The sequence below is a fragment of the Pochonia chlamydosporia genome, assembly GCF_001653235.2.
Source record: "Pochonia chlamydosporia 170 chromosome Unknown PCv3seq00011, whole genome shotgun sequence".
Classification (NCBI taxonomy): Eukaryota; Fungi; Ascomycota; class Sordariomycetes; order Hypocreales; family Clavicipitaceae; genus Pochonia; species Pochonia chlamydosporia.
The window spans coordinates 136,403-161,534 of record NW_019154046.1 but is presented as its reverse complement, the minus strand read 5'-3'; the positions used below and the strand labels follow the sequence as shown (position 1 = coordinate 161,534).

General features: G+C 49.5%; 9 protein-coding genes across 9 annotated transcripts; 5 read left to right on the top strand and 4 right to left on the bottom strand.

Moving 5' to 3' along the window:
* Nucleotides 1-66: 66 nt before the first annotated feature.
* Nucleotides 67-1,140, top strand: VFPPC_16871 (quinate utilization oxidoreductase protein; the record flags this gene model as incomplete). Its single annotated transcript, XM_018294624.1, has 1 exon — nucleotides 67-1,140. The coding sequence occupies one exon, from the start codon at nucleotides 67-69 to the stop codon at nucleotides 1,138-1,140; it is 1,074 nt and encodes a 357-aa protein (XP_018137384.1).
* Nucleotides 1,141-2,111: 971 nt separating this feature from the next.
* Nucleotides 2,112-3,898, top strand: VFPPC_10420 (sugar transporter; the record flags this gene model as incomplete). Its single annotated transcript, XM_018288793.1, has 6 exons — nucleotides 2,112-2,154; nucleotides 2,221-2,343; nucleotides 2,402-3,383; nucleotides 3,435-3,517; nucleotides 3,576-3,661; nucleotides 3,722-3,898. The coding sequence occupies 6 exons, from the start codon at nucleotides 2,112-2,114 to the stop codon at nucleotides 3,896-3,898; spliced, it is 1,494 nt and encodes a 497-aa protein (XP_018137383.1).
* Nucleotides 3,899-4,063: 165 nt separating this feature from the next.
* VFPPC_10419 (alpha-1,2-mannosidase subfamily) lies at nucleotides 4,064-6,754 on the bottom strand (the record flags this gene model as incomplete). The annotated part of the gene is made up of 6 exons (XM_018288792.1): nucleotides 4,064-5,109; nucleotides 5,211-5,471; nucleotides 5,525-6,311; nucleotides 6,365-6,405; nucleotides 6,461-6,562; nucleotides 6,619-6,754. 6 exons carry the CDS (start codon nucleotides 6,752-6,754, stop codon nucleotides 4,064-4,066), a joined length of 2,373 nt encoding a protein of 790 aa, XP_018137382.1.
* A 915-nt stretch (nucleotides 6,755-7,669) lies between these two features.
* VFPPC_10418 (general amino-acid permease GAP1) lies at nucleotides 7,670-9,753 on the bottom strand (the record flags this gene model as incomplete). Its single annotated transcript, XM_018288791.1, has 4 exons — nucleotides 7,670-8,738; nucleotides 8,804-9,013; nucleotides 9,087-9,294; nucleotides 9,354-9,753. The coding sequence occupies 4 exons, from the start codon at nucleotides 9,751-9,753 to the stop codon at nucleotides 7,670-7,672; spliced, it is 1,887 nt and encodes a 628-aa protein (XP_018137381.1).
* Nucleotides 9,754-11,004: 1,251 nt separating this feature from the next.
* VFPPC_10417 (hypothetical protein) lies at nucleotides 11,005-12,312 on the bottom strand (the record flags this gene model as incomplete). The annotated part of the gene is made up of 2 exons (XM_018288790.1): nucleotides 11,005-11,884; nucleotides 11,978-12,312. 2 exons carry the CDS (start codon nucleotides 12,310-12,312, stop codon nucleotides 11,005-11,007), a joined length of 1,215 nt encoding a protein of 404 aa, XP_018137380.1.
* Nucleotides 12,313-14,313: 2,001 nt separating this feature from the next.
* On the bottom strand, nucleotides 14,314-15,432 carry VFPPC_10416 (glycosyl hydrolase; the record flags this gene model as incomplete). The annotated part of the gene is made up of 1 exon (XM_018288789.1): nucleotides 14,314-15,432. The coding sequence occupies one exon, from the start codon at nucleotides 15,430-15,432 to the stop codon at nucleotides 14,314-14,316; it is 1,119 nt and encodes a 372-aa protein (XP_018137379.1).
* Nucleotides 15,433-16,735: 1,303 nt separating this feature from the next.
* Nucleotides 16,736-17,407, top strand: VFPPC_10415 (Oxoglutarate/iron-dependent oxygenase; the record flags this gene model as incomplete). The annotated part of the gene is made up of 1 exon (XM_018288788.1): nucleotides 16,736-17,407. One exon carries the CDS (start codon nucleotides 16,736-16,738, stop codon nucleotides 17,405-17,407), a length of 672 nt encoding a protein of 223 aa, XP_018137378.1.
* Nucleotides 17,408-19,244: 1,837 nt separating this feature from the next.
* VFPPC_14766 (UDP-glucose,sterol transferase) lies at nucleotides 19,245-22,493 on the top strand (the record flags this gene model as incomplete). The annotated part of the gene is made up of 1 exon (XM_018292534.1): nucleotides 19,245-22,493. The coding sequence occupies one exon, from the start codon at nucleotides 19,245-19,247 to the stop codon at nucleotides 22,491-22,493; it is 3,249 nt and encodes a 1,082-aa protein (XP_018137377.1).
* Nucleotides 22,494-23,511: 1,018 nt separating this feature from the next.
* On the top strand, nucleotides 23,512-25,078 carry VFPPC_16870 (carboxypeptidase; the record flags this gene model as incomplete). The annotated part of the gene is made up of 5 exons (XM_018294623.1): nucleotides 23,512-23,830; nucleotides 23,944-24,179; nucleotides 24,241-24,352; nucleotides 24,420-24,698; nucleotides 24,768-25,078. 5 exons carry the CDS (start codon nucleotides 23,512-23,514, stop codon nucleotides 25,076-25,078), a joined length of 1,257 nt encoding a protein of 418 aa, XP_018137376.1.
* Nucleotides 25,079-25,132: the final 54 nt, after the last annotated feature.

Below are 25,132 nucleotides of genomic sequence, written 5' to 3'. Positions count from 1 at the left end.
ACAAACTGTTATCGGTTCTGCAGCTGCAAGTTATCCAGCTTTGATCAAGTGATCCCTGCTACAAACATGGCTTCATCAGAATCGACGCCAGTCCACTTTGTTGTTATTGGGGCAGGAATAATCGGCCCAAGACATGCAATGACAATTGTAAACAATCACGAGGCAAAGCTTGTCGCTATTATTGATCCATCTCCAGCTGGGCAGACTCTGGCGGTCAAGTTAGGTGTGAATTATTTTACCACTGTCGACAAGCTGTTGAACTCATCGGAAAGGGTTGATGCAGCCGTCATATGCACTCCCAATCATACACATGTGTCCATTGCGAAGCAGCTAGCTTCTCACAACGTTCATGTCATCATTGAAAAGCCCATCAGCTCAAATGTAGACAGTGGACGAGACCTTGTCAGTTCACTCTCTTCAGCAGCGAGCAAAGTATTGGTTGGACATCATCGTCGGTTCAATCCGTACATCATGAAAACAAAAGATGTGCTCGCGACGGGCAAGTTAGGAAAAATCATGGCGATCAACGGGATCTGGGCGTTGCACAAACCCATCGATTACTTCCAATCGCCTGCTGAATGGAGACAGTCAGAGACTGGAGGCGCAATACTTATCAACATGATTCACGAAATTGATCTACTTCACTACCTTATTGGGCCGATTGTTCGAGTTCACGCAGAGGGGATTCCCGCCCAACGTGGCTATACAGCAGACGAGGGCGCAGCCATGACTCTGAAATTCAAGACTGGCGCTGTTGGCACGTTTCTACTCTCTGATTACGCACCTTCACCCTACAATTTCGAATCGGGGTCCGGCGAGAACCCCCTCATTCCAAAAGCTGGGCAAGACTTTTATCGCATATTTGGGACAGAAGGCTGTCTTAGTGTACCAGACATGGCACTCTGGTCTTATAGCGATGGCAAAAAATCGTGGCATTCTCAAATGACGAAGCACCAGATCCCGGTGGACGAAGCCATTCCCTTTGATCTACAGCTACAGCATTTCATCAACGCTATCAGAGGCCGAGAAGATATTAAGAGTACACCACAGTCGGGATTGGCCGCCCTCATTGTTTGTGACGCTATTAAGGAGGCACTTGATCAAGAGAAGACGGTTTACATTGCGGACTATAGTCTCTGAGGCCGAGCTTGTGAGGGAGGGGAGTAGACTGTTTTCTGTGGCTAGCGTTCCATTGCAGAGTAACCCTGACTGCAAAGTTATGCGAAACATGTTTATTTACCCATAAAAGTTTAACTCATACGGTTTCTGGTTGTAACGGCTCAGGATGGCAGGCCCTCATATGCGTTGCCATTGAGCCACTCTTGACATCCTTCCAATCTGCTTCAACCACGAAGCGTTCCAATAACCAACCCTATGATGGGCAAAAAGAATGAACCCGTTGGCTCTGACGGCTTATGCATGGTAGCAGTAGACCCAGTAACCCCAACAATGAAATTGAGATTAAACTTTATCTCTAGAACAAACCCAGTGGATGGCGCCTGCACTGCGTGGCTAGTGTCGACGCAATCAAATGTGTTCCGAGAGAGCCGGAGCAGCTGAGCTTATGAGACTGGCGGCAAGAGTTCCGAAACGAGCCCAATTTACAACGACTATTCAGTAGGAACGACTCCAACGGCTGCGTGCAAAACCCCCATGCATGCCTCCGCACGCAGGCGTCAAAGTTTCTCACACGACGATATAAATGGTACCAAGGCCCCCAGCTACTGCAGAGCATCTCGTGGCTTAATACAGCGAACTCTTACCCCATGATCGGCCAGGCAATCATGTGGCCTGAAACTGTCATCGCTCGCTTCATCATTGACCCTTAATAGCTCACATTACCCCAGGATTCATTAAATAACAAGACATCGATTCGTATCCCTGTCTAACAGAGTGGAGATTTAGAACTCCAGCACAGGAAAACAAATCTGGGGAACTTCCACCTACCCCGACCAGGTCGTCTTTTCGGTGTAATCCGGCACGAGGCAAACGGCATTGGTATCGACGCCGACAAGACGTCCGAGGAAGAAATGACAACATAAGATCTTGTTCGCATCCCGCTATGGACTTGATTCGAGACGCGATTCTGTTTGCAGACAAGTGCCGTAAATATGAGTCTACTTCGCGGCAAGTTTCTTCACTGGGCTGTGACAGGTACGTGAGCGCTACGAACTGCAACAGGAAGCAAAGTCGCTAATATCTGTTTTTGGTCGAATATAGCTGCCAGCTGTCAGGCATTCCTCCTCTTAGGATATGACCAAGGGGTGATGAGTGGTCTCATCGGCGCAGATAACCAATTTGCCCGGCAGTTTAATCACCCAGATGCGAACTTACAAGGAATCCGTTTGTCAACCTCCCGACCAATACAAACTCAATGTTCCCACCGGCTAACTTCTACAAGTGACTTCCATATATGATATAGGGTGCGCGGCAGGATGTCTTTTCGCATTCTTCTGTGGTCATCGAGTCGGTCGTAAACGAATGATTATCGCGGGCGGATCCATCATGATTATTGGCACCATCATACTGGGCTCTTCTTACAGCGTTGCGCAGTTTCTTGTGGGGAGGATTGTCACCGGTCTTGGAAATGGAATCAATAGTAGCACCGTCCCGACCTATCAAAGCGAAATGGCGAATCCTAAAAACCGAGGGCGATTGCTGTCAGCGCAAGGGACCGTGACCATCGTCGGACTTTGCATCGCTTACTGGATGGACTATGGACTCAGCTTTGTGCAGAGCCCCATACAGTGGAGGCTACCGATTAGCTTTCAGGCCGTTTTTGCAATATGTCTCGTACTTCAAATGATTCCACTGCCAGAGACTCCTCGGTGGTTGTGTGAGCAGGACCGTCGAGAAGATGCTGCCGAAGTGTTGGCACGACTTCAGACCGATGCGGCGTCTCCCGAGTCTGCACTTAGAGTTGATCAATCGCTATTGGAGATTGAAACAGCAATTTCGATGGAGTCAGCGGGTGGCCCGTTCCGATACAAGGAATTGCTCTCGGGGGGCAAGATACAAAACCTTCGACGCATGATACTCTGTGGCCTGGTCAACGTGCAGCAGCAGTTTACCGGAGCAAACATGATCAACTATTACGCACCTGTTGTGTATCAAAATACCATGCATTTGTCACGGAATATGTCACTCATTCTCGGCGGATGTACTTCCATTGTGTACCTGGTTGGCTCCTTGATTCCTCTCTGGAGCATGGATCGATTTGGCCGTCGAGCCTCGCTCATGGCGTCGGCCACGGGCCTCTGTTTTTGTTTCGTCATGGTGTCCATACTTTTGTCGATTGGTTCACGGAATTGTGCATATGCAGCCACTTCCTTTGTATTCATTTTTCAACTTTTTCTCGGCATTGGCTACTTGCCCGTACCATGGTACGCCAGGGATCTCACATTTACGAAGCTAATTTGCTAACTTTAACGCAGGTTTTATCCCAGTGAAGTGACTACCACCAGAATACGAGCTCGTGGGCAAGCTTTTGCCGGATTTGTGAATTGGATGTGTGTTTGTGAGTCTCCTCTCTCCCCCTCGTCTCATTTTGCGCAAACAATTAACGACGTCCTCAGTCATTGTTGTTCAAATCACGCCCATCGCCATCGACAACATTGGATGGCACACATTTATTATATTTGCGTGTTTCTGTGCAGCTTGGGTACGTTCTTGTTGGCCGCATGTCCTTCAGCAGAATCATAAACGCTAACTATGTGCCTAGGTACCCATGGTATACGTCTTCTTCCCTGAGACTAGTGGCCTCGAGCTGGAAGATGTTGATCATTTGTTCGAGAAAGGAGGACTCACAGGCGGTGTCTTGGAATCCAGAGGCAGACCCGTGCAACCAGGGTATCACCGACAACAGGCACTATCCATTCCCCTAAAACATGATGCGTGATTAGCTCATAGTGCAGAACCCGGGCGTTAACAGAATACCGGCATCCTACTCGTGCGTAGTGCCCACGAAGAACGACAGTAACACCATTTATGTTTGCGAACATCCTACCTTAGATAACCGTTTCTTCATTAAAACTATGTATGTTTCCTGTAACTGCAGTGACAATCAATTCCAGAAATGCGTAGATGCACTCGGCGGAATATCATCCTTCCCTGAGCCCCATCCGCCTTCAGACGAACCCAATGTCAACTCCAGAAGTCCACCATTGTTAAAAAACTCATGAGTTACCCACGACTTTGTATACGGCTTTCCATTCAGCTTCGCGCTCTGGATAAAAATGTTTTTGTACCCATGGTCAAAGTTAATGTTCTTAATTGTTGCCACCTTTCCCGTCACGGGATTTTTTATAGCAACTTCTGGGAAGAACGGCGGGATGATGAGGTACACATCCTGACCACTCATCGGGTATAAGCCCATCATAGATAATGCCGTAAAACTTCCCATCGCGCCTGAATCATCGTTACCTGGAATACCGGGCAGCGTGTCGTTGAAGGCGCTGGGTATGTACTTGTGGGCGTACTGTGAGGACAGGCCCGGCTTTCCTACAAAGTGGAACAGATACAAAAGAAGATATGATTGTTCATTACCGATGTAGAACAGTCCCGGAGTATTGTGCAAGAACTCCAAGCGACGGACAAACTCGGTTGGCCCCCCCAGCGTTGTTATGAGCGTCGCCTGGTCGTGTGGAACGTAGAATGTGTATAGCCAAGATCCTGCCTCGTAGGTCTCGTGTCCATCTGGGTTGAGGTAGCACGAGGTGAAATTGTAAAGATCAGTGCAAATAGCTGGGTCCTGATATCCAAACGTTCCGTTGAGGTATCGTGGCTGCAAGAATCCTTGGAAGCCGCTGTCCACTAAGTCTGCAACGCTATGGCTTCCAGTAGTATTTAGTTTCGAGCGAGATTTTGGGTCAAACATATTCTTCCAATTAGCAGAGCGCTTCAAATACTTTTCCGCCTCGGCAGTCTTGTTCATTGCTTTGGCCATTTCTGCGATACAAAAGTCGTTATACGAATACTCAATAGTTCGAGAGATGGATCGAGTAAATATGCCCACGCCGTACGGGTCAAAGTCGTCTGTCGGTATATAGCCGAGGGTTTTCCAGCTATGAAGTCCGCCACGACCCTCGACAGTCCATATAGCAGGCTCGTCTGCACTGCACGGTTAACAAATGCGTAAAGGTTTGTTTCATGATTAGACTCGCCTTCTGCGTCTGAAACAACCGCTTCGAAGCCGGTATTCCAGTCAATACCATCTCTCAATCCTTTGAGATAAGAATCAGCGAGCAAATTGTCCGCATTACTTCCACCTTGAGTGAATCCTTTGCAAAGGGACATTCGGCAGTCGGGCAGCTTGCCTTCATGGCGATACACATCAATCAGTGCTCGAACCATTAGCGCTTGTGCGCGTGGGTCAACCAAAGTAAGTAATGGGTGAGTACTTCTGAAGCTGTCCCAGATACAGTAGTACGAGTCAAAATACGGTTCGTCACTCTTCCACAAAGGATTCTCCCCTAAGGTGTTGGTTAGCCCAGGGTACAGGTACCATATCAACGGGTCACCTCACCAGTATAATCCTGTGGGGAGAGAAGGGTTCGATAGATACCACTCCAAAACGTTCTCTGCAAGGACTTGGACACTCCGACATTGTTGACTTTGACGACGCTCAATTTTTCTCGCCATGCAGCTTCTGCTGCTTTTCTCGCACCCTGAAAGTTGAAATCAGGCACCTCTCGCTCGGCATTCTTGCAAGCCTGTGACGTGCTGATAAAGGACAAGCCGACTCGGGCCTGGATCTGGTTGGACTTTGGACGGTGAAATTGAACCCAGGCGCCACCTGGCACTCTGTTACCGTCACTAGGTAAACTGAGAGATTTTGGTTCAGATCCGGCGCGGTTATTCATGAAAATTCCGGTATCACGGACCTGGGCTCCATCGAAGTCAGCGCAAAAGTAGGAGTTGTAAGTCCCGATGCCGAATGACGGATTAAACGTTCCAAAGCCCGTTATCCTCCCCGACTTTGGGTCCACCGAAATGCTTCCATTACTCCTCGAGTCAGCTAAATCTGTTACATCAGCAAGAATTATTGGGCTATATGGCATTTTAGCTCCACCAGCCTTCGTAGGACTTCCATCGGTGGGAAACGTAAACTTATACAGGGCAGTGTGGTTAGTAACGGTCATTTCCGCGTGCACTGAAGTGTTCATCGAAATCGCAAAGTAGCCCGGTCTTGCTATGACGGTTCCGTTGATCCTCTGAGAAGCCCGTAATGACTTTGGAAAGTAGCAGTTGTTCACAATATCACCCTCGCATCCAGTTTGTGGGAACAGCGGGAAGTTCCCCATCGAAGCTCCCTGGGAGTTATTAGGTACGCAAAACAGAATTATCAGAGCAGTATTTAACTTACTCCGCCAGTTCCGCTATCATGCATGTGTGAGAACCCGGTAACTTCAACCCAAGTCATTAGCAGATTGATTTGTGTGGAATGAAGAGGGATACTCACTGTCGGCATCATTAGACGTAAAGCCACCTTGAAGCTCTTTGTTTACATCAGCGACGGCTTTGGCCATTCCATATGGCAGGCTGGCTCCGGGAAATACGTGTCCTACATGGTTCTATAAGTGACAAACCAAACCGAGGCAAACCAGGGCTTGATATTACCTCCATTGGCAGTGCCGATAAGAGGGTCGATGTAGTCTAAAACATCAAAATGAGTATCATTGGAGGTTGACGCTCCTGCCAGGCCGCAGAAGACAGCAGGAAGAGCAGCAAATATGGCAACCGCGTGGGAATGCATTATGAAATCGTTTCAGTGATTTAGAAGATTCGAAGCCGAAGAGCCACGACAAGTATAGCCGGCCAGTCTCTCAGCCGAGCGTTGTTATCACCCCCCAGTTGGTAACAAATGATACTCCGCAACAAACGGCATCCAACATCACGTTGGTAGCGACTGCGTTTGTTTATATTTCTTCTGGAATCGGTAGCTTCAGGAAGGAGAGAGACCAAGTGGGGTAGTGTCGCATTTCTTACTCAGTTATTCTTTCCCGACGGCTTGAACGACGTGTAAATGCCCGTGTGTGACAATGCCGATCTTTCTTTTTGCCAAATGTCTCAATGTTACATTGCACATCATGCCCCCTCATATTTCCCCCCATCAGTATCACGTCTAACCTGCTCCAATACGCGGGGTAACTCCGCTCGATTGTCCAGTGCGCCGCTTGAGACATCTCTGGCCATCATTTGCGGGAACTGACATCGTGTGATGAAGGTAGTAGGAGACAGTGGTGGTGGTCCGCGTCAAGCGCCAAGGGTCATCTCGGTCATATTGGCAACAGAGTTTACGTGACGGAGCTGCCGTTAATAATATCGACCAACGCACGATTGTCGATTGCACAATGAGTATCAACTTTAGGCAATTGACTAAATAGATACACCCATTGGCGTTACATCGGGTATGCCGTTGCTTGATGAGATCATAGAGCCATCCCACCAACGCCTCTACCAGCAAAGGACGACAATAAAGTCTAAAGCGGGGACGCATACAGTTTGAAGTCATGTTTCTCACTATGATTATTGGTAAATGGTAATGGTAGTGGTGGCGGCGGTACGCAATTGACCCATTGCTTCGGCACTGAAGCAAAGACAACACCGCTAGTAATAAAAGTACAAACAAATTAGGACCGACCCATGCTCGTCGTGCGTCAAAGCTATACTAGCAGAGCGACTTGTACCATCGCTTCCACAAGGGCCATGTCTGGCGAAGTTCCTCTTCGTCTGTGTACATGTTGTGTAGCCGTGAAAAGCTGCGTCCGGTGTCGATATCCATATCCTCCACCTTCACAATCCGTGTCCTGAACCATATTTTATGGCCAATGTAAAATATGAGCACAATAGGCACTGCCATGATTTTGAGCACCAGGTTCTTGGCAACAGCAGTAGATGATACAGGAGCGTCGGAAAGCTGAACGGGAGAAACGGCCATCCAGACCTGGGTCGCCAGTACCAGAATGTTGCCTATGAGGCCGACAAACGAACCAATGACCCCGGCTTGTGATCGAAATGGTAACTGGTCGAGAGTATGACCAGCGGCCGCCCAGGCGCGACGGAACTGAATGTGGCATAGGCATATACTGCTCCAAGTGAATAGACTTGAAAGACCGCAAATTGCAAACAGCCAGTCAAAAATCTCGGCATGGACTTTGACATCTGCGAGGTAGGCAAGCAGCCCGAGACCAGAGGCGAACAAAATGGCCATCAATGGTCTACCTTTTTGATCAATATATGCCAGAATCTTAGGGGCATGAGACTGTTCGGCTAGCGAGGCAAGCGTTCTCGATGAACCAAATACCGTCGAGTTTCCGACGCTAAGTACAGCAATTAAGATGACGGCATTCATGACGCTGGGCAAAATAGTAGAGCCTGCGCTTTCGACGGCAATAACGAATGGACTCGCCGAGACAGCAATAGAGCTCTCGCCGCCAATTAGACGAGGTTCGTTAAAAGGGACAAGTAATCCAACAAGGAGGAGTGCAACAATATAAAAAATAGCAATCCTCCAGAATACTTGTTTGATGGCACTAGGAAGTGATCTTCGCGGGTTTGCGGTTTCAGCTGCAGCAAGGCCGACAAGCTCTGTGCCAACAAAGGAAAAGGAAGACGCAACTAATACACTGCAAAATCCTTTGAATCCGTGATTTGTTGCGCCGGGGTCTTGCCAGAATCTGCCTCCAATGTAGCCACCGTGTGGTGTGCCGCCAACGTTGATAACGACTCCAAGCAAACTGTCATTAGGGTATTCATTAGTATTTGGAGGCCGCAAGGTCACATTCGAGCGGATAGCACTTACATAAATCCAACAATAGCCGTGACTTTGACTGTGGAAAAGAGAAATTCGGCCTCGCCATATCCCTTAATGCCACACAGATTAATAATTACAATGGTTGCAAGGAATATAGTAACAAATATAGACTTGCTCAGGTCTTGATTCCAGTATTGGATGGTCAAGGCGCCAGAGATGATTTCCAACGGAAGTGCGAAAAGCCACTGCAAGGCGTAGCTGTCATGTGTAGAGTCTGTTAGCAGCGGACCAGGTCGATTACTCAATGCAATACATGAAGGTCAAGACCTACTTCCAGCCTACGGCAAATCCCCAAGATGGGTCGAGAAATCGAGTAGACAATGCAGAAAATGCTCCAGCGACGGGGAACGTCACAACCAGCTCACCCATGCTCTGCATGGTACAAAACTGCAGGATACCGGTCATGAGATACGCAAGCAACATGGAGGCCGGTCCGCTTTGGTAGAGCGCCATTCCAGATGTTACGAATAAACCAGTACCTAGGCGATGCTGTTAGATCCGGCTTTCATAGGTTCGATTTCTGGTATGGTAGTCTCACCAATGGAACCGCCAATGGCGATCATCTGAAGATGCCGGCCCTTAAGATCACGAGCCAGGCCAGAATTGGCTGTTCTGGCGTTTGCTGCTCGGACGTCATAACACCGATCTGCAATTTGGGCAGGTTCTGGTAATCCATCATTGATATGATAGCCATGGTGACCAGATATTGGCACGCCTTGGACTCGTCGAAAGCTGTCTATCCAGCGACGACTTAGCGACTTTTGGCGTGACAGTTTGGTCGGCCGTGGTGTTGCGGACACTGCAAACGAGGTTGTGGTAGAGAACTGGTTCTTGGACTTATCGGCAGACAGTTCACTCATCTCAACAATTTCGAAATCCCGGGTATAGACGATGCCATTTTTCATAGCCTTTGGCTTCTCCGGCCCGCGGCCAACCATGATGACTTTGGAGTCGAAAGGTCTCGTAGGTTGTGAAACTTGGCAGAATAACCAGTTGCCACAATGGTTGACTACTTCGGAGCACCTTGCATGGGCACCAGCTGCCAGTTAATACAGAAACCGACGGTTGCCAAGACCCAGGATAGCCCAGGATGTCAGAATTGAAATCTCCCAGTACCAGGACGAGATCGGATAGCGCAAGCCCTGGCAAACCCTCCTTCTCAGAAGCCACTTCGTCGCCATCCCAGGCCAGACCAGACCCTCAATGGGCAATGGATGGTCACGCCAGCATCTCGCGGGATGTGTACGGAGTGTGTGTACGGAGAATGTAGGCACCAGACTCGTTCTGGCTGTCAATAATCCCGTTTCATTCCAAACGCCAATCCGATGCGGACGAGGGGATGGACTGGCCAGGCACGCAAGCGAACGCCTACTTTCTAGAACCATTCAACCAACGCGCCGAAAAGGTCGATAACTTCCTTCCTTCCCCCTGGTTAGTGCAGGTGGCTTGCTGATGATGTATGTAGGGGTCAGGCCACGACGAAACTCAGCTGTGGCAGCCGTGTTGCAAACAAGGTGCGTAAGGTACATGGTACAACACACTTGGATGATCAAGCACTCAGCTGTGAACCAATTCCACTCGGTCAAGCCTCTGGTCACGACGAGCCAAGCTAAGCGAGCGATGTATCTTTCCCCCTGCATTCTTACTGTGGCTTCCATGTGGACCACGCGTGGAGATACAACACCCGCCCAAAATCCGGGGTCGGAGTTGATAAGACTAGACGAATGTGGAGGCATCTTCCTTGTCATGAGTCTGTTGATAGCCCCCTGAAAATGAACCAACACTACAATGGCGCGATCGGAAATCACCCAACCGACATGTGTGTGCTGTGCTGTATGTCTGTACCTACTCTCAGTATATGTAGTATGTAACTATACATACACCACAGCAGGCCTGGCAGGCGAAGGCGTCGACAGCACTCCCCGATGTTGCCGCATGTCCGATTGGCGACAAGGGTCAAGTCATGTCTGGTTCAAGAACACCAGGGTCACAAGTGACACGATGACGCCGCCCCGCCACAGTGACAGTCACAAAGTGGAAAACCGAAAACATAACTAGGTAGAGTAGTTTTCGGCCGACACCAACGAGGTTGGGTTAGTATTAAGTCTTTGGTATGTATTATTAGGGTTTACTAAGTACATTGCTGTCCTGGCTCTTCGTCACAGGACGAGTTTCGCCTTTCTCCAGCCCTACCTTCGTTGCAAACCAGTTCTTCCCGCAGGGATGACGGGGCTTGGCGGTCTGGGGTGTGTAAGTCCCAACACACCTGAAGTGTTGGATGGTCGTTGGTTTTCTTGGATGAGCGAGTCATGGCTATCAGTTGGGCTAGCTCCTCTCGTCCCCATTGATTGAGATAGACGATCGGTGTTCTTTCGGCGGCCTGCTTCTCCATCATCTGCCTTCGCCGAAGACATCCACTCGTCGCTCTCCAGGCTATCGTGCTCAACACCTTTCCTCGCCTCCCAGTCTCCTGTATGCCCGGTATGCGAGCTTTGACCCTGCCTCCTGTTTGATGATGTAGCTCCGCTGGTGCCGTAGTCGTGACGAAACCGCTTCTTCTTCGCGCCGCTATCTCGGAGGAAGGAGCCCAGTGCTACAAGGTTGGCGACGGCGGTCGCTGCCAGCAATTCTATGGAAGCCCACATCGATCTTGTGATTTGGGAGCCATTGTTTTGTACAATGTTTGGTAGACGGTAGGCGGTTATACCCACGGTTAAGAAGCCAAAGCAGAACAGCAAGACCAGTAAGACCTTGCGCTTGGTGGCAATCCTAGTAGAGAGGACAATCGGAACCGGAAATATAACCAAAATCGTGTCGATGATGGCACTTGATACTCCCATAGTGAGGAGTTGAGCAAAGCCCTGACGGCATTGCGGTCCTGGATCTGGCAGCACTTGCCAGTAATGCGACACCGGCTGGCATTCTGCAAGATCGCTGATCACGACGGCCAAAAACGTGGCTCCAAGGGCATAGCGCAAGAAGATGATTAGTCTCAAGTAAATCTTCTTCATCGAAGCGCCGGCCAGTCGATTCATAAATTCGAGAGTAGTAAATTTGAGGGTCCATAATCTGTTGAGCACACGATTTAGGTCAGCTTAGCTCTTGTCCTACAATATCCATTTCAGGGACTACTGTAGATGGAAGGAAACATTGAAAGCTTACGTAGCGGCATAAAATATTCTTCCGGCGAGAACCACTTTGCTGCCCGTGGCTCTTCGGTTCAATTCTTCTGTAGTAACAACTGCGGCATCAAGCAAGGCATTATTCGTGCCATATAAGAGAACGACGTGGGTGCAAGCGATGCGCAAATACAACGGCACCAAGGACAAGGCGGCGATTTTGTCTTCGAGGAAAAGCTTCTCGATTCGAATAAAGCGCCCAGCAAGACGTAAAAGCGTCAGACATGTGCAGAATATCGTAATCCACCAAGCAACCAGCAGCGTCGGTTTGGCGTCACTGAAGGGCTGGGCCGGCGGAGGCGGAGAGTACAGAGCCATATTGCAAGCAGGCGACTCAACTCGGTGCCATTTCAAAGAAGCGCTGTTCGGGGAGACTTATCGCCATATATCGAATGGATCAAAGAAAGTGAGCAAGCAAGCCTGCGGCAATAAAACGATAAAACGAGAGCGCCTCGTACAGAATTCGCCGAGATGGATGAAGAAAATGGTGGAAACGATTCCTTCATGCGCAACAAGAGTCGTCAACGAGAAACGCCAAAAAGATTAGACCCTTATCGCTTATATGTGACAACGCCAATAGTAATAGAAGCCACTAGTTTCTGGAATCGAAAACCACCGGTGCCATATTGGGGCGGTAATTATTGGCCACGAACTCAGGTGTGTCGCCAGGGGCACGCCTCGGCTTGGTCAACTTCCAGCTTGAGAGTCTGGTTGCATGCACACCAGACATACAAACACACAACACATGTATACACCACACACATACACCACACACATACAGAACTCCGTGCATACATACGGAGCACACACAAGCAATCACCTGGCCCCGACCCCTGGCCAAGCCGCTGCATGAGAACGAAGCAGGATGCTGTTGGCGGTTTCTACAGTGGCGCGCTGAGTGGCGTCCATGGCTTACAGGCATTGGGAAATTGACAATGTGGCCGTTGAGGCTTGTGAAAGGTTGTGAAAGGGTCAACTTGGGAAGCCAAGCTACGAAAGGCAGGTTCTCAATGCAACCAGGTGGGAACATCGAAGTTGACCAGACTGTTCCAATGTTAGCACCCTGGTACATTGAAACCATTGGAGCCGCCGATGACGGATTGAACGAGACTAAACCAGACCAGACGTTTCTCCCGCCCCTCCAGGGCAAGCCAATGCAGGTCACTGACCAACCGACGTTTTGGTTGGCAATTTAGAAGTCTGGTTGAGTTGGACATGGCGTTGTCAACTGGTGAGTTCAATGTTGAAGCTGACTGGAGGTGGGGGCAGATATTAGTGATTGCATGTGCCAAGTGTTGACAAACCAGTCTTCAATGTTATCGTTCACCCCATTCGAATCCGCCAAGTCAAATTCGACTTCAAAGTGCATGTGGAGTACATTGAGAGGTCATGACATTTGATGTGTCTGGTTGGAACTGTCCAGTTGCATCTCCTTGTCACTTTGAAAGTTGACTCCACCAGACTGCATTTGAGCCTGATGGTGCAAGCCAGTGTTCCAATACCTACGTACCAGACTGTATGTACTGACCACTGCCAAGATGCCATTCAAGTGACAGAGGCGGAAATGGTCAGGCTTCCTAAGAGGCAGCCTTCTGTTTCAAGTAATGGAAAAAGTTGGTTTCCTCGAGTTGCACACCTGGTTCAACTCAGATCAACTCAGTTCAATTCAATTTTCTTCTCCCAACTACCGGTATCGGCCACCCTGACGGGAATGTCTTGATAGCTTGAGGAAGCTATGCCTCAGGTCATACTTCGAACTAATCTTGAGACACGCTATTGGGATACAGTATGCTGGCTATCCGCCTTAAGTGTTTCAATACTCAGGCAAGTATTATGCATGTGTGTACTACGTTCAAGGTTCTTTAGCCCAAATTCCATACCTACCATTTAGTTCTTACCGGCACCAATCCCGTAACGCGTCCACTCATAGACCACCGGATGAATTAGTGTTTGATGCACATGTTTGATGCTGAAACAACAATTCGCCTCAAAGACCTCGCCATGGCAGAGGTGGGATCGCAGGTCCAAATTGCCCATTGTATTTCTGTTGTTACTACAGACGCACTTTTCCACCGTTACAAGAGATTACCACCGTGTACGGTTCTTAAAACGCGCTGTCCATATATAAAACGTCTGATTGACCCTCAAACTTAGTCGAGAGAAGAGGATATTTGCAAAGGTAAAAATGAAGACTTGTACTTCAGACGTCTACTGTAGCGATTGCAAATGCTGTCCAAAACGTCTTCAGTAAGAAAAAAGTGTGTTCATGGGAAAGCAATGTGCTGCAGAGCCAAAAGCTTGTCTACACCAATCTTTTCTCTAGTTCCACGTTCTACTCTTCAGAGACGCGATACGCCTTGTCGAATCCATGAAATCGGACAAATCGATTTCACGGCTTCTTATTGCTGCAGCCAATGTCTGCCGAATCTCCACGCCCTCGCTAACATTGAGCTGACTAGCCAGAATGAGGTCATTGCCAGCCTTGTAAGCTATTTTGGCGCGCGTCTTGACATCTCCAAATGGTACAATTGAACCCGCTTCCATTGCTTCGGTAATTGTGACACCTCGAAACCCAAACTTGCCCCGGAGCCACTTCTTCATCCAAATCTCACTCAACCCTGCAGGTACCTTGTCCACGGCAGGATAGATGGCCCACGATGGCATAACCATGTCGACCCCGGACTTGATGGCCGCCGCAAAGGTTGCAGTGTCAATGTTTTTGAGGTCTTGCAGCGAGACATCCAATGTTACTGGAGCAAGATCTGTGTTTTGCTCGTATTTGGCCGCTCCCAACCCGGGAAAATGCTTGATAGAGACCAGGATATTCTTTGACCGTTGTGCCTGGATAAATGGGACTGCTGCACGAATTACGCGGTCCGATGTGTTACCGTATGAACGGCCGCCGTAGTCCAAAAAGTTGCCCGGCTCTCGATACACGCCCAGCACGGGCGCAAGGTTGACGTTGAAATTGTAATCCTTCAAGCTCTGTGCAGCTCCAAATCCGGCCTGCCTGCCAGCTTCGCTTGGATGAGAAGACTGGCCGATCTGCTTGGCCGACTCTTTAGGAGCATGGCCGGGTACTCCGTTGAAGACAGTACCGCCCTCCTGATTCGTCATGACTAGGAAATTCGTCTTTTTCCCAGTGATCTTCTGGAGCAGGCGCCTAGCAGGGGACGACGCATAGGCATCCAGCAACTGCTTCATGGCAGCGGGTGTGTTGTCGTTCACATGGATATCATAGAGCAGAACGCCGCCAACAAGACCAGCGCGTGTCAAATCGATCAACTCTTGTGGTGGTTTAGGATCGGTATAATTGTATGAATAGATGACATGCTGTCCTGCCAGGATATCAATGTCTGTCTTGCTGAAAGTTGGGTTGCCGAGCGCAAGGGACAATTGCAGTGCAACAGCGCACGTATATAGAGTATGGGACAGCATTGTTGCAGCTTGAGTGCTGTCGGTGTCTAGTATGTAGTCTGGTCTGGTTGGGATGCAAGACTATCCAAGCTGATGAGCCGTTGGTTCACACGTCTACTGGCATTGGCGCTGTGATTATATATTGATGCGAAGAGGCTATTTCTCTCTGTCAGATTAACGCGGAAGAATGACGACCAAATGTAACCTGCCATTTGTGCTACTCTCTGGTCTGGTCTGGTCTGGTGCTATTTTTCCATTCTTCCCGCTGTTGACAAGTTGAAGACAGGGGTTATTCAGCAGCTGAACTTCGCCAGGCAGAGCCAAGAACGACAATTCAACACCGGGGGTTGAGATGGGAAAGTCTTGAATTGGAAACTTGATACTACTAGCAATGTTGGCCATTTGACAATGTCCATACTACACTGTTGCAAAGGCAACTCTACTTGTGCCGTCAAGTATTGACCCTAACTCGCTCCATGTTGCCTTCAGATGTAAGTCGTCAAAGGGTCTGGTCTCTTTCCTGGGGAACCCTGTGTAGGACTACTCTTTGGAGCTTGCAGGCGTGAGTCTGTCCTCGCCACAAAACCCCCTTTGACCCAGGATTGGCCATTTTAGTCCCACTGGTGCCTTTCTAATTATTGACTCTATTTGATATGTTCCTGGCCCTGTTTGCTCGGCTTCCGTCATCGAATTAGTTGATGGATGAGTGGCCATAACGCCTTGATGAGTACGAAGTAGTGGGGTACGTTACATCTAGTTGTCTGGTCGCACAGCTTATGGGACAACCAGAGGCTCAACATTAAAGACACCAAGGTAAATTATGTTCAATGTTGCTGCAGTCATGAAACTGATACTCCCTTGTGCTAGCATGCCCTTCACGTCAACTTAACCTCTGGCCGATCGCCAGCAATGCCACCACCCAAGTTGTCATCTGGTCCGGTGCTTAATTTCTGCCCCGCATCTCTCCAGCCCAGGGCACGACCAATTCAATTCAGCAGCGACTCCATGCCGTAGAGACAAAAATACTTCGAATCAAAACAACAGACACATGGACACAGCATGTCCGATACAACTACACATACCAACAGCCTTAGGGCAGCCACCTTCCTAGCACGACAAACTTCAAACCCCAGAATTTGAAACTGGCTGTTGAGGCCTGAATCCATCCAGACATGGATGATGTATCTCATCACGTGACAGCTCCAAGGTTGGTGGTTGATCGAAGATGGAGATTTTTGAACCTTGGACGATGATCATCGAGTCGGTGCTGTACATCTAGAGGATATGGATTTGGCAGGCCTATCATAATGCTTCGCATCCCACGATGGAGCAACTTCCTATCGGGCCATCAGGTCTTCTGATGCAGACAGACTTCATTTCACCTGAAGCGGAGCGTGAGCTATTGAGCATTCTCGCCAACCTTGAGTGGCCAACACTTCCTGGCCGTCGTTCTCTGCATTACGGCTACACCTTTAGCTACAAGACATTCGGGATCGATGAGGACGTCCCTTTCAACGCATTTCCGGACTGGCTAGTCCCACTCCTTCCACCCTACGAGAATTGTCAACCGCATCAAGTTTGCGTGCAGTATTACCCGCCTGGGGCTGGCATCCCACCACACGTCGACACACACAGCACATACGATCAACTCTACTCGCTATCGCTCGGATCCCCGGTATACATGCAATTTCGCGATGGCGAGTCTGGTGACAAGGTTGATGTGGACTTGCCGCCAAGGAGCATGTTGCAGCTCAGTGGCGATTCGAGACTACACTGGACGCACGGCATCAGAGCTCGCAAAACAGACACATTGGCCGATGGCACGATACGGGCAAGGCAGGACCGCTGGAGCATCACATACCGCTGGCTGCGAGAGGGAGCAAGATGCGAATGTGGAGATGTAAGACTGTGCGATACGGCCCAAAAACACCACGGAATCGAACGAGAGTACAGATGGAAAAAGGGAAACGACGATATAAAAGAGACTATAACATAGAACTGGGTCATTGCAGGCGTTGCTTTGCACTTGGCGGGCTTTTAGTGATTTATGGGCGTGATGTTAGGCTTGATGCACGGCGCTCTAGGCGTTTGAACGTGGTAAATATGAGACGCGTGGTCAACATTCGACAATCGACAATAATCACAACACAACGTTGTAGAGTTTTGGGTCCCGCAGCTACCACGATAGCTGGGTAATGGTAAGCATTGCGAAAGCAATCGCCTTTGTTGGCCGACGAGAAAGGCCTACAAGACCCAGGTGAGCGTTTTTCCAGGCTGTGAATTCTATGTAGTCTCACCCGGCACTGTCAGTGAGCTCACAGGCCATATCGAAAATGGTTTGCAATGCCACCATTCGATTTGTGATGATGAATTCCCAGCTAGATACCCTTTGGCGCGTATAATGATCCCTAGTACCAAGCATAAGTAAGAGCGTCAATGATTCCTATCCTACAGCAGAGCCCACTTCCCGTCTACACCGTAGTGAGACTTCAGTCGTTGACCTCACCAAGACTCGTACGACTCGTAAGATTAAGCACCATTCAGCCGTAATATTACAAAACACAAGTAAAGATTAGAGTTTCATTGTGAACAAGACGCATTTCACGCTTTACTCTAAATTTATTTGTCGTAGAAAGAAGATGGGAGTGACTTCTTTTTAACCACCTCGAATGCTTGTAGGGTAGCAGTGCCACGGTCCAAGGCACTAGGCTGGGAGGTGCGACTGTTTGGACGTGCGCTTCTTTACGAAATATTTTCATTGATGTACTCATTGGAATCTCATTGCGCACTCGCTCGTATTAAAATATCATTCGTGTTATGAAATAGTCCTTGCCAGGTCCGTGACGTCAGCGAGGCTACGGCGATGCCGACGGAGCAAGTCTTGTGTGCAGAGTCATTTCAATGTTACCCATCGCCCCGTCCAAAGGGCACCGTCATTGAAAGGATGGCGTCTGGCACCAAAGAACCAAAGACACAGGTGGTTTGTCAACAAAGGCCAACGGTGGGTGAGGGCCGGGTCGGGTCGGATCACGGACTTCGTTTGGCGATAACCAAAGTCCCGAACCCTGTCACTTGTGGGAGAAAGTCGCAGGGCAAATTTTATCACATCGATTCAAGACACGGAGGAAGCCGAGGTAGAGGGACTGGTCAGGCTGGGTTTCTTGTTAAATACGGAGTATGGAGTATATGTAAGATAATAATCAAGCCTAGGCAGTTGAGAAGCCTGGCAAGGCAACATTGAATCATCTGGCCCACCGGACCTGGTGCCAGTCATTGGGGGATCAAATGATGGCAAAGAAGAGTGGTGGACCAGGAGAAGCACACCATGTCACATCGACGAATTCAATCGTCGAAAAGGTCGACAAGTGCCGGCAATCCGGTCTGGTGGCGCCCCACTCTTGTCTGGTCTGGTCTGGTCTGGTCTGGTCTGGTCTGGTTTGTTTTGTTTGGAGCTCTCTGTGCGCCTCGGGCCAATGTGACTGGAGGTTTGATGATGCGTTAAGCCAAAATGCCTTTTGCTTCCTATTACTACCGATCGCCGAACTAATTCATCAATCCTCGCATTCTCGCCACTTTCTAGTGCTTAAGAAGATGCCAAACCCCTTTGTGCATTATTTGGTTGTTTTCCACTTGTCCAGGACAGCTGCAGCGGCATAACCAGCGTCAATTGGAGTATCAAATCCGCTTCCGGCCTTGCAGCATTCGCTTCAGTTTCTCATGTCCAATTGACTGGTCCATGTCGGATCTGGCGGTACTGTACTTCTACTGACAAGCAATTCAATTTTGTTTGCTTTTCTTCTGGCCACACCCGAAGGCACACCAATTTGCACACAATGGAGAGCATTGACCCAAAATCGGACCTTGCGACCAGGAGCACGGTGGCAAGGGAGCCCGAATCAACCACAGAACCGACCGTGACGATAACGAAGAGTGAAGACCTCAAGCATCGCACCGATAACCTCGAATCGGCACCGACGCCACCGCCGGCGACAACTGAAAGCTTCCCTGGTAAACTCGAGGTACCCTCGCGACCTGGCACGAGCGCAGGCTTGAGAAAGAAGTCTGCACCGTTTCCCTCGGGTTATGGAGCTTCTGCTCGTAGGCCCTCCGCGTTGGAGCGATGGCAAACAGCGACTTATACCAACAAGGGAGAGAGGGCCGAATCGATTCCGAGTAGAGCATGGATACCATTAATGGGTCAACTTGCTGGAGATGGCGATGAATCAGATTCGTCGACAGAAGACGATTCTCTCGATAACGTCGAGGCTGAGGATGACGAGCTGGCAAAATCTACCGATGTGAAGAGCATACGCAGCGCCGGCGCTGGCCCCAAAAGGAAAACTTTGATGAGAAGAATCCTCATGATGAACGAGCATTGCAAAAGTACCGGTCGAGCAAGGACAGATGGTCGATTACGCATTACAGTTCACGAGACTGCACACAAGGGCTACATGGCAAATGCGCTTGGAGCTGTTGCCCACAGCATGCGACCCAAGAGGAGCAAGACTGGTATCCCGTCCAAAGCAATACCTTCAGCTCCTCTACCCCAACCGCATCTAAATATTGTAGTCATGGTTGTAGGATCTCGTGGCGATGTCCAGCCATTTCTACGCATTGGCAAGTATCTCAAGGACGAGTTTGGACACCGCGTGCGCATCGCCACGCACCCAACTTTCCGAGATTTGGTCGAAAAGGACTCTGGGCTAGAGTTTTTCTCTGTTGGGGGAGACCCCTCGGAGCTAATGGCCTTTATGGTCAAGAACCCCGGCATGATTCCCACTCTCGAGACAGTCAAGGCTGGTGAAATCGGAAGACGACGTGCAGCAATGGCCGAAATGTTTGATGGTTTCTGGCGAGCATGCATCCATGCCACGGAAGATGAGAAGACGGACACCAAGTTTAAATCAGCCGACGGAGGCGACGTTTTCATTGCCGATGCAATAATTGCCAATCCACCAAGCTTTGCACATATTCACTGTGCCGAAGCTTTGGGCGTTCCACTACATTTGGTGTTTACATTCCCCTACACGCCAACACAAGCATTCCCTCACCCCCTGGCGAGCATTAAAAAGTCCAACGTCGACCAGGGATACACCAACTTCATCTCATATCCTTTGGTAGAGATAATGACTTGGCAAGGTTTGGGCGACCTCATCAATGACTTTCGTGTCAATACTCTTGCTCTGGATCCCGTTTCTACCTTGTGGGCACCTTGTGCGACCTACCGCATGCATGTTCCATTTACGTACCTGTGGTCACCGGGTCTGGTACCAAAACCCGAGGATTGGGGTGAGGAAATCGATGTGTCAGGATTTGTTTTTCTAGATTTGGCGTCCGCATTTCAACCACCAACGGCTTTGGTCGACTTTCTAAATGCAGGGGAGCCTCCCATTTATATCGGGTTTGGCTCTATCGTGGTGGATGATGCGGAGAGGTTCACAGATATGATCTTTGATGCCATACAAATGGCAGGCGTCCGGGCCCTTGTCTCGAGGGGATGGGGTGGATTTGGTCGAGACGATGTCCCCGACAACATCTTCATGCTTGATAACACACCTCACGACTGGCTCTTCCCGAAAATCAAGGGCTGTGTCCACCATGGTGGCGCCGGCACAACTGCTATTGGGCTTAAGTGTGGCCTTCCTACCATGATTGTGCCATTTTTCGGTGATCAGTATTTCTGGGGCAGTATGGTGGGCAAATCGGGCGCTGGCCCTGACCCTGTGCCGTACAAACATCTCACAGCCGAAAAACTGGCCGAGGGTATCACGTACCTGCTCACGGACGAGGCAAAGAGCGCTGCAGGTAAGATTGCAGAGTCGATCAATCGTGAGGGAGACGGGGCCATCAATACGGTCGCCTCCTTCGAAAGGCATTTGAAGATGTACGGTCCCCCAACAATGAGTTGCTCCATCATCAAGTCGGAGGCTGCTGTCTGGAAGGTCAAGGGCACGCATTTGAGGCTTGGAGCGATGACAGCCCAAATTTTGGTCGACAGCGGGGAACTGAGTTGGAAGAACTTGCGGCTACTACGACACACCGAATGGAACGACTTTGAAGGTCCCGGCGAACCTGTTACGGCTGTGGCCGAATCGCTGAAGAATTCATTGAGAGACATTTTTGGCGGTGTTGCAAGTGCTCCCATTCGGCTCGGGAGAACAGCGAAACGCCGAGTGAAGCATCGCATAAGGATGTCGGAGGAGAAGAGGCACAAAACGGGCGAAAATTCTACTGGTAAAGAGGTCGACCAGAAATCTGCACAAGCACCGCCGACGAAGAAGAGAGCGAAAAAGGTGAGGAAACAATCACTTACACCAGTTCCTGGCCCGGATCAGTACGCGACGGACATCTCCAAGAGTTTCGGCCAGACGGCATTGGCAATAGCACGGGCCCCAACAAGTCTCATTGTCGCTCTGGCCCAAGGCTTTCATAATGCTCCGAGGTTGTATGGCGATGATACTGTTCGGCGGCCGACGCGAGTTTCCGGCATCCGCTCTGGTCTGGTTGCCTCACGCAGAGAGTTTGTGTATGGATTTTACGACGGTGTTACTGGCGTCGTTCGCCTTCCTATCCAGGGCGCAAAGAATGAAGGGGCAATCGGCTTCCTAAAAGGAACCGGTATGGGGGTCAGCGGTCTTGTGCTCAAGTCGATATCGGCCATTGTAGGGCCGCTTGGCTACAGCATGCAAGGCGTATTGAAGCAGGTGCAGCGCCGACGAAGCCCGCAAAAGTTTGTGCGGCGCGCTCGCATTGCCCAAGGTCAAAGAGATGTCGGCTCACTGGATCATGCTCGGCGAAAGTCGTTTCAGGAAGAGGCCCTGGCTGGATGGCAGGTTATGCAACAGTTGAGTCGGGCAATTGCGGATGAGGAAGACAAGAGAGGTATTGCCGGTCAGCTCGATAAATTATCTCTTGATATTGCTTTCCTATTTGTCGACGTCGATAGAGCAAAAACTTGCCTGAATGATTTGACAGCCGGGAAGAGCTTAGAAGACATCATGACTGGGTACAAAGATTGGAATGTCAAATCAATGGACCCAATGACTGCGAAGAGAGGGACATGGAGTAATAATAGAGCATAATAGGAAGCTTGCAAAAGCGTTGGTTACACGGTACCATAGTTTCATAGTATTTTTAGATTCCATTTTGCCTATCTTAATGTAACGGATGGGCGCGCCTGACGTCTTTGGCCCTATGATTTCGTGTTCCGTTGACCCATTGTTTTGGCTTAAGTGCAGGAAATGCTTCAAAGGCTAATCTCATCTGGCTAGATCGGCAATTATTCCTTCAATATCTGGCAGGTGAGGTTGCGCATTAATGTCCATATCCCTAGTGCGGCATCCAATTTGATCCAATCCAATCCAATCCAAGCAAACCAGACAGTACCAGACAATGGCCATATTTGGAGCCTGGAAGTACCGATTGCACTTTTGTTTCTGGAACAACCCCGCAGTTTGCCTTGGATGGTAACGGCAAGCGTCTCGTGAGATAGACAAACGGCCGTTGTCCTACATCAGGCAGGTCGCCTCGTATCGATCGGCAGTTGCCTTGCCGAGAGGCAACTAGCGTCACCGATTGTCTTCTTGCCCACATAGCTGAGGCTTCCAGTCTTAGCATGTTGGACTGAGCATCCTGTCATCTTACGACGCTGTTTGGTGGAGTTGCCAAAATGGCATAGGAGGAGCAGAACAAGCATTCCGCGCCACTCATTATCCTTTTGGAGTGTAAGTTCGCGGAGATAGTGTTACAGTATCCAGGGTTGTAGATCTCTGACGTAGGGTTTCACTGAGTTTACCCAATGTAGAAGGTTGCCCTAGTTGCGAAGATGCTGACCTGCTTAACGTGGAGGTAGCTTGTTACCGTGCAAGAGGTCGAAATAACCCGTGATTACTCATGAACGGCTCTTGATTACCTACAATGATCAACCGCAAATCGTATCAGGGGTAGATGGGTGCTGATAAAAGCGCCGGCTTGCCCACCTGACAGATACTGGTGATGTTGTGTGACCGACAATCCTCCACAAATTAAGGCTCCCGCCTGAAGGCGATCAAAATTTTCATTCCTAAGGAACAGATTCTTGGACATACTGTGATCAACAAAATGAAGGCACTTGTAGTTCTTTCCACTCTTGTGGCCTGCGGCTCAACCCGAGCTGTCGAATCAAAGGTTTCGTATGATGGATACAAAGTCTTTCGCGTGCCGGTTGTGGACGACGGTTCGCATATTCAGAGTGTCATGGATACACTCAAAGTCATTTCTTGGCAGCCTCCCACGCGAAAGGGTGCTTTTGCGGATATCCAGGTGGCACCGAGTCAACTAGAGGCTTTCAACAAGGCCATGCAGGGACACGAAGTCATCACGATGCATGAAAACCTTGGAAACTCGATTGCGGAAGAAGGGACATTTCACGCCTATGCTGGTATGTATGAGACTGCCATGGACCGATGGATGAGAGTTAGACGAGGACACAAAGTTGTTGTTGACACGTAAAGCTTGTGCCTTTTGTACAGTATTATTAACTACTGCATTTAGCTGGTTCGGCCAACGATACTTGGTTCAAGTCATATCACGGCTACAACGACCATTTGCAGTGGCTTAATGACCTCGGCAACAAATATTCCAAAAATGCCAAAGTAGTCACCTCTGGGAACACCTTGCAAGGGAACCCCATCACGGGACTTCATATCTTTGGAAGCTCAGGCGGCGGCAAAAAGCCTGCCGTTGTGTTCCACGGAACCGTTCATGCCCGAGAGTGGATTGCTTCCATGGTTAGGACCCTTCAAGCCAAGCCGATTGCAAACTGATGTGATGGCACTGACATACGAGAAGGTTGTTGAGTATATGACCAATGAGCTCATCACCAAGTACGGCTCAGACAACGATATCACAGCTTTTGTTGACAAGTACGACTTTTACATGTTCCCGATAGTGAACGTTGATGGTAGGACACACTGGCCATCTAGCCAATACCGGAAGTCTCTCGAAGGACGTATCTAATTCACTCGCAGGCTTCAAGTACACCCAATCAGGCGATCGAATGTGGCGCAAAAACCGCCAGACGACGTCAGGAAGCAGCTGTCTTGGCCATGACATTAACCGAAACTGGCCATACCAATGGAATGGCCCAGGTTCATCAACTAACCCATGCGCAGAAGACTTCCGAGGCTCAAGTCAGGGGGATGCGCCAGAGACAAAGGCACTGTCTGGGTTTCTGCAAAACGTAAAGAACTCTCAGGGACTGAAGCTTTACATCGATTATCATTCCTATTCTCAGCTCTTCATGACACGTAAGATTATCTCCATGCAAAGGCTAATTGTTAGGGTTGATTGTTTGCTGACTCTCGCTTTCTCTGTAGCCTACGGCTACTCTTGCAATGCGCGTGCCCCGAATGATGATGAACTTCAGTCCCTTGCAAAGGGCGCCGTTGACGCCATCTACTCAGTCCATAGCGTGAAGTTCGACTACGGCCCAATTTGCACAACCATTTACCAGGCTAGTGGTAGCAGCGTCGACTATGTTGCTGACGTTGTCAAGGGCGATTACACATTCACATCTGAGTTGCGAGACACTGGCAGGTACGGATTCGTACTACCACCAGACCAGATTCTTCCCAGCGGTGAAGAGGCATTTGCTGGAGTCAAGTACCTTCTTCAGAACATGAACTAAGGTCGCGTGGCAGAGTTCCTAAAGCTGTATTTATCCCATGTAGCTGCAACAAAT